The sequence below is a fragment of the Bactrocera neohumeralis genome, chromosome 4 (genome assembly GCF_024586455.1).
Source record: "Bactrocera neohumeralis isolate Rockhampton chromosome 4, APGP_CSIRO_Bneo_wtdbg2-racon-allhic-juicebox.fasta_v2, whole genome shotgun sequence".
Classification (NCBI taxonomy): domain Eukaryota; kingdom Metazoa; phylum Arthropoda; class Insecta; order Diptera; family Tephritidae; genus Bactrocera; species Bactrocera neohumeralis.
This window is the reverse complement of record NC_065921.1, coordinates 11,453,811-11,461,848: the sequence shown is the minus strand read 5'-3', so window position 1 is coordinate 11,461,848 and position 8,038 is coordinate 11,453,811. Positions and strand designations below refer to the sequence as shown.

The window sequence follows — 8,038 nt, the reverse complement described above, 5'->3', positions numbered from 1 at the left end:
TTTCATGTCACTGTTAGATTATTTTAATAACTTGGTCTAGACACACTCATTTACAACACGAGTTACATTATTTACTATTATATACATATATAGTTTATACATTATAATTATGTTAGGACTACATTCACGCCGTCTTCAGAAGATTGCATACTTCTAAAAGATCGGAAAAAAACAATAAAAACTATACAAAACCAAATATGAAATCACATTTATTCCAGAACATAGTTAGTTTAAGCGTTAATCATGTTTCAGCTGCTGATTGCCAGCACTACCATTGTCTACCCCTTCCTCGCCTTCATACGTGAGTTCGGTCTGTGGCATTTCTGCTTTCACCAACTGCACTGTGCTCTGAGTAAGCGGACTACTATTCAATTCAGACTTAGAAGCATCGTTTTGGTAACTCTCCATGTTATCACGCGTCAAAAAGTCGGGTGCATCCCATGGTTGTGTTAACGCAGATCCGAATATAATATAAACCAAATTTCCAAAGAAGAAAATTGCTGCTGAAATAATGAAAACAATTTGCCAAAGCGCGCGATCGTGCTGAAAGAGAGAAGAGAGAGAGAGAGATTGAAGTTATAATCGCACTGTGTACGCATAGCAGTACTCACCTCATCCGTTACAATGACGCCGACCAGCAGTGGCGTTACGATTGGCACAAAATTGGCAATCGTATTGACAATGCCCATCAGCACACCCGCATGATTCGGCGACAGATCGATCGTATTCAAGGTGCTGCCAATTGTAGCGCCCGCATTAAAGCCGACGTTCAAGATCATCAACACGATCGCCAGCGTCTTTTGTTCTTCGTCCAGAAAACCGATGGCGACCATTAAGCCGGCCGGTATCCACAAGGCGATCGTGTTGCACACTTTACGCAAAATCGTTAGCGTAAGCAAGCCTCTGGCCATGACGAAATCGGCGCTGAAGAGAAAAACAAAAGTCAAGCAAAACATTGCCATATATGGCAGTGCTGAGAAGAGCGCGTTACTCTTTATCTCCATATTCAATACGCCCGCCATGTAGGAGGGTATCTGCGCTTGCAGTGTTGTGTAGCCCCAAGCTTGTGCACAGCGCACCACTAGCAGACTGAGGAATGGCACCGAAGTGAAGATCGCCAACCATGGCACCGGTATATTATGTTTATGGAAATCATCCTCACGCATCAAATCAGACTCGATATACTGACGTTCCTCAGGCGTTATGAAACGTGCCGACGGCGCATTATCATAACCAAAGAATAGCCACAGTACGCACCAAACGAAGCAGGCGCCAGCCGATACGTATGATATGCCAGGCCAACCGATCGCACTGCTGGCAATGAGACCACTTACACCCATGGACATAATAATGCCGCAATCGGTGCCGCAGTGACTGATGGTGCCCAAGAAATTGCGTTCCTTTTGCGGTGACCATTTGCCCAGGTGTTGATGTATAGCCGGAAAAATCACACCCTGTGCGAGACCCATTATAATGCGTATGGCGCAGTAAGCTTGCCAGCCGCCAAGTGGTATTAAAATCGGTGTCAGCACACTGCAAATGGCAGAGCAAATAGTCGAACCCAGCATTACGACCTTTGTACCGAAGCGACGGCTAAGGTAACCGCCAGGGAATTGTGTGACGACATAGCCCCAATAAAAGCTTGAAATGATGACCGATTTGTGCTTCTCATTCCAATCGTATTCCTGGAGGGAAATTGGGGAAAAATGGAAAATAACATTCGATTAGACTTATTATTTTTTGTGACAAAAGAAACCATAAGTCTTTTAAATAAAATTACGAGTTTTCTCTTCAATTTTGAATAAAAGATATACTATATACCAAAAGCTCCAAATAGTAGATTTCACAATTTTGTGGCTCTTCAACATTCCACCATTGATGCAAATATTAGTTCTTCGACCTAATCAAACCTAAAATAAGGTTACCTGGGTCTTGATATATAATTCCGCTCTCTTATAATCTTATCTATGGATTGTAAGATGTTCAGCACAATTTAACACAAACAATTAATACACTGAGAGCCGCTTACCGGAAAATTTGGATTTGTTGTATTGGCATTGGTCATAGCCACCACCGAAACGGACACATTGATACGACTAAAATAGACGACCACAATATTGAAGAATATCAGCAATGCCTGCAGATGGCGTATGCCAAACCAGGGCCCTAAAAATAATAAAAAGAAATTATAATTAAATACTTACTTCATTCAAGTTGCCATGTCACAGCTTTTATTGACATAAGTCGTATGGATATATGGTATATATTAGTTGTAAGTACGCGCGACAACTCTACTACATATATTGTTGTACTTCGCTGCTACCTGTAGTTGTATTTGTATAAGCTTTTGTTAACAGTACACTCAAACACCGAAATTTGCGACATTCCATCAAGGCATGCGCGGCAATCGCGATAAGATTTTGATCACCCATGCCACTGTATACATAACTGATTAATCGTGTTTTGGTTGATCCACTCATACACTTAAGCACAGGTGTAAATATTTGAATTGCTTTATAATGGTTTTACGGCAATTAGCTTATCGCTTAACTGCTGAATGAATTTATAATGTATTCAATTGAAGTTGTATTTGTTGTAGTAAATATTTGATAATACTTAATGTTGTATAGGGTGAAACAGCACTCTTATACTAATCTATAACCTATTTCCGCGAGAGATATTTTTCTGTAAAATCATTTACGTTCTTTCATTTAGACACACCCTATTTTTTTGCTTATTTCAGAAAACTACGATGTCATATAATTTACTGCATGTTTTTTGTTAGTTCGATTTCGTATTGACTACTATGATTTTTATAGACTATAAAAGTACGTGACTAAGATAAGTATGCAATGAACCATATATTTTAGGCGGGAATTGTTAATTAATACAAACGTAATGGCATAATGGCAATAAGTTGAAGTTATCAAAAATGATTCAGCATCAGAGCTTCCGGTAACATTTTATTTTATGGCAGTCGTCGAAGTTAAACCATATGCAAATATTTACTTGAAACATGAAGATTATTATATTAAATACAGTAGTCTTTATACAGTTTAATATCACAAAAAAATTTCAAATCGATCTTCGAATATCAAATCCTACTAAATTGAAAAACACATAATAAATCAGAGACGTGCGAGTGACATACAAAACGATTTAGGCCAAGTTTTGAGTCTCTTTCGAGAACTTCCTCTACAGTGACATCAATGTTCAGAAGTGTGCAGCAACGTCAGGCCGATCAATCTATCTTAAAGCATGTTTGTGCTCAGCCACGTTTCCACGTGACCAAGTGTCGAAAAAGAGCGTTCACAGCTCGCATTCGTCACAGGGAGTGTGCAAAATATGCGAAGAAAACTATGAACTATGGGGTATAGGTCTACATCGTAGTTCTTCAACGTTGTCATTAACCAAAAGGCCTTTAAATCTGTCTATCAAGCAGTCAATGAGATTTTCCATTTCTTTGGTATTCAAAGCACATATTTTTCTGGAAGCAAAAAACTCAGTTGAAATCCATCCAATCATCCAATATTTCTCTAGAAAAGCGCGTGTTCAAATCTTCACCAGAGGAATGGACGCTAAGACCCTGTAGTATTCTTCGCAAGTTCTCGCGCAGAAATTTTCGCGTTTTGATTGTCGGCCGCAGATTCTTGGTTTTTCTTTGTCAACTTTCAGTTCTGCCGCCATTTTTGTAGTGTCTCAATAAATTGATCGAAAATAATGCTCAGCTTTTTGCCTTCGATTTCGGAACGTTAAAAGCAGCGTATCTATCACATTTAAAGCTTTTGCCAGATCGATCGATTCTTTCTAAAGAATCACGCTGAGTGAATGAGTTAGGGATAGAATATCACAGATGCAAAAAATCCAAATTATAAATTCAAATTTGCTCACGGCTGCGATGAGTATCGTTACTTTTCCCGTTGATTAATTATTTTTCCAGTTGCTAATTTTTGTTAGAGCTTTGACGAACAACGAGAATTTTGCGGCAAATTGTATAACTGCATCGTGCCGTTGAATCCATCTTGTTTCTCATAAGTTTCCAGAGTAGTAAATACGCCGTAAAATGTCAGAATGCTCGATACACAATGGCTTTAGCTGTCAGCTATTGACTTTTCTATGTTGGAAAATAGAAGTGTCCCCCATTTTCCCCTCTGAATCCGCCACTGTCTTAATTATCTGTTGTAAAGTCGTCTACACGTGAAACAGCTTTCCGCAAAAGCTAAGCGACCAATCAGACAAACAGATGCCCGGATAAAGTAATGATTTTAAGTTAAGCTGTTAAAAACTCACGGAATCATAACAAATATGTATAATCAGTTGAGAGATGCAAACCTCTTAACCCCTTGTCTTACAAAAATGCATAAAAATGTGACTGAAACCATAGGGCATGACATATTTTTTAAAATATGAGTAAAGTAAAGTAACAAGTAACTAAGCACCGTGACTAAATTAACTGCAATAGGCTAGTTTGTAAAGAAGTGTCAGTATGTGTTTAAACAAAAATTAAATCACTTGCCTAGACTGAATATAAGGTTAGAGAGAGCGATTGAGATTAAGTCGTTTGTGAAAAAATTCAATTCTTTTAGATTTACGCACATATTTGTATTTGAAAAAATTCTTCAAAAATTTAAAATTCATCCGGCAATTTGAGGTACGAACGCATTTGGACGAATTTTCTGAACTTAATGTAATCGGTTACCGAAGCTTTAAAAGCATTGCTCTCGGAACGCTGTTTTCAGAAACGGCGGAAAAAAATTCTACGAAACGGTTAACCCGATCAACTCGAAATTGTCACACGTCTTTCTCAGACATATTTATCAGGTAATGATTGCAAGAATAATAAATATATTTTGATATTAATTTTGTTTTTTTTTCAACCATTCAGAAGTGTAAAACTATCTTTACTTGGGAAGCCGCCATTTGGTTGAAAATCAAAATTTTCATAGGTCCTTCGATCGCTACTTGTATTCAGCTGACTTAATAATAGATTTTTTGGGTTTTGGTTTTGAGATAATTTGAAACACAGAAATTGTCCTCAACACCAAACACGTTTTTCCGAGGTCTTCCTGAAGATCAGCTGCGAGATCATTAATATTTCAAAATAAATTGCCAATTATTATAATACTTCAAACTCTATAAACAGAACATATTTTTTATTTAATAAATAAAAGAGTTTCAAGAAAAAATATGTATTTTGTAAATTACAAGTGAATATAACCCTTTGAGCGCATTCATTAAAACTACTTGAAAGTTATGTGAGCCTATAAAAATGAAAGAGTTAATATTTTATATATACCAAAGTGATCAGGGTAAACGAGTGCATTCGACAATACAAGAAAAATCCAGTCCGAAATACTTTCCGTCCGTAACGTCCGTGCAAGGTTGAAACTTGAGTAAAAATTGAGATATCATGATGAAACTTGGTACCCGTATTCCTTGGCTCCATAAGAAGGTTAAGTTCGAAGATGGGCAAAATCGGCACACTGCCCTTCCTTACTTGTTTATTTAATAAATAAAAGAATTTCAAGAAAAAATATGTATTTTGTAAATTACAAGTGAATATAACCCTTTGAGCGCATTCATTAAAACTACTTGAAAGTTATATGAGCCTATAAAAATGACACAGTTTAATCATTTTATCAATTTGATTTAAAACAAGTAAGGAACAGGTAAATTCGAGTGCATTCGAACATATTACAAGAAAAAAATCCAGTTAAATTCTTTAAGGTGCCTAACGTCAACCAAAGGTTCGAAATCCCAGCAGTTTTATATATACGTACATATACCATATACAAGTATACTTGTATAACTCTTACACTGAGTGACATATTTGACAAAAGGTTGTTAAAAAAAAATCGTTACATATATGTAGTATCAGTAGTTCGGGGTAGTATCGGCCCGATTTGATTTATTCTTGATGTTACTCCATACTATTAATATGCCACATACTAATAAAATGTGCCCTGAGATTAATTAAAGTACCTCATATACTAGCACCAATCAAATGGAGTAAAGTCAGCCGGATGTTGGAGAATTTTGATATTAGTTATTGGCAGCTAGGTCAAGTTTTCGCCCAATTTTATCCATTTTATAGACAAAGATACGCTGTGATGAGTCAAAAATACGCTCTGTGCCCGATATGTGCAAAATAAGGTCAATTGAAAGTTCGCAAATCGTTAGGTAAGCTATTTGGAAGTTAAGGGAAGAATTGACAAGATTAAACACATTGATATGGCAGTCAGCTATATTTCAACTCGTTTTGCCATCATAATCATTTATATATATGTTTAAATCTTATATACATCTCGCTTAGTTTTAGTTGTAAGATATAACCGTTAAGTGACCAAAACTATTAAACTCTGTACCAACATGCTGCAAAAGTATAAAAATAGTTGGGAACTCTTTGCAAATATATCTTCTTCTTGGTCCTGCTAATTTCACATTCATATTTTACTACTTCAAATAACTTTTGATTTAAAGTGATCTATAATTTTGAAACTCTAATCAATTCCTCCCACAAATATTTCCAACGCAATCTCCCTTCACCCCCTCATGAGTTATAGCAATGTTTTAGTTTCTTATTAGATATTTGATTACAACATTTGATATGTCTTAAAAATTTTCTCCAGCAGAAGGTCGCTTTTAGTTCAGACGGAGCCTTATTAACTAATCACTTTTTTATTGAAAATTTTTGAAAAATCGGCAATCAAATTTTTCCAATAATTATTTTTAAACTCTGAGCTTCACAAGTATCTCTTTCGATCATTTTTTTCAAATTTATTAGCATTAAATTATTAAATCGGCGGTAATATTTCACAATAAAATTTTTCAATTTTCTGCTTTCTTAACCTTTTTGAATTTGCATTTTTCCTTTATAAATAACCATTTTTTATTTATAATTTTAATAGTTGACAACCTTTAGTTTTTTTTATATTTTAAACAACCAGAAATTGCACCGAAGAATCCGAAAAAGTTTAATTCAAAACCAATTTCATTCGCACTTCACTGTTATTATATTTTGTATATTACGAGTGTGACACCATTTTGATACGCTACACAATTTCATTGCAGTCCAACGATTTTACTACCGTATTTAATGAAATTTCCCACAGAAAATCCGCGAAAATACTTTTTAGTCGGGATTGATTTACTATTTACTGCAGTGGGTGTTTATAAGTACTGCGACTACTTCACTTCATTTTAACGATGCACTAATATATGATAATAAATAAATATTCAAGGTATAATATTAATTAAAATGTTCGATACTGATCGCTTTTCATGTGTCGCAGTTGTTTACTATTCTACCTCGAACTACTGCTGTTGTCATGTCTGCTGCCGCACGCCGCCCGACACTTCAAAACAGCTTCAACAGCGAGTGTCGCTTAGTGACTGCTGTCTGGGCGCAATAAAGTGCATAAATTTCAACTGCAATTTTGTATTAATTTTTAATTTCACTCTTCGCATTCATTGAGCTTTTGCTACACCACACATACACACACTAAAAGTCTCTCAATGGTTCGAAAATCGCCGCGGAAAATTAGAACTGTCCGCGCCGCTGGCAAGTGGTGAACTGCGCTAAATGTTCTGCATTTCTAGATTGCTCAGTCCATTGAGATATCCTTGATATAAATAGGCACGCAACGGCGGCTAATCTTATAAACAAAATAGCCGTTATAAAATATTTTATTGCCTAGAACGCTTGCGCACGCTTAAGCACAGACCGGTTGTGACTTATCACTTCATATGCACATAGTAAGTACATGCATATGTATATACACTTGTGTTGGCAGAAATGTAAGCGTGCTCTCAGAGCCATATAGAGAATTAATAAAAAATATATGAAAAATTAAAATTCCATGGTTTCTCGCTGCATGCTACAGACGGTGCTGTGACTTTTGTAACTTAGATAAGTAAGGTGAGGCTGAGAAAAAAATTTTCGAAAAAGTCCGCTCAACTTGAAATTTTCACCCCACCTTCTTAGATATATTGCTCAGGTAATGATTTAAGTAAAAACTTGTTTGATAATTATTTCAAT

At 36.0% G+C, this 8,038-nt stretch overlaps 1 protein-coding gene across 2 annotated transcripts; it reads right to left on the bottom strand.

Moving 5' to 3' along the window:
• On the bottom strand, positions 1–7,608 carry LOC126756122 (putative inorganic phosphate cotransporter). 2 transcript variants are annotated; one of them, XM_050468964.1, is made up of 4 exons: positions 7,309–7,608; positions 2,030–2,166; positions 612–1,685; positions 1–543 (listed from the first exon to the last, which is right to left on the bottom strand). In XM_050468964.1, exons 1-4 carry the CDS (start codon positions 7,328–7,330, stop codon positions 238–240), a joined length of 1,539 nt encoding a protein of 512 aa, XP_050324921.1. In that variant the 5' UTR covers positions 7,331–7,608; the 3' UTR covers positions 1–237. The 2 variants fall into 2 exon arrangements, with proteins under 2 accessions (XP_050324921.1, XP_050324920.1); XM_050468963.1 differs by lacking the exon at positions 7,309–7,608 and adding an exon at positions 6,850–7,235.
• Positions 7,609–8,038: the final 430 nt, after the last annotated feature.

What these genes read in the sequence shown, in the direction of transcription:
- LOC126756122 (XM_050468963.1), bottom strand. Translation starts at nt 6,886, where the DNA reads ATGGTTATTTATAAAGGAAAAATGCAAATTCAAAAAG. An exon ending in CAACAAATCCAAATTTTCCG is followed by an intron (nt 1,686 to 2,029) that starts GTAAGCGGCTCT and finishes ATTTCCCTCCAG; the next exon opens with GAATACGATTGGAATGAGAA. An exon ending in GCGTCATTGTAACGGATGAG is followed by an intron (nt 544 to 611) that starts GTGAGTACTGCT and finishes TCTCTCTTTCAG; the next exon opens with CACGATCGCGCGCTTTGGCA.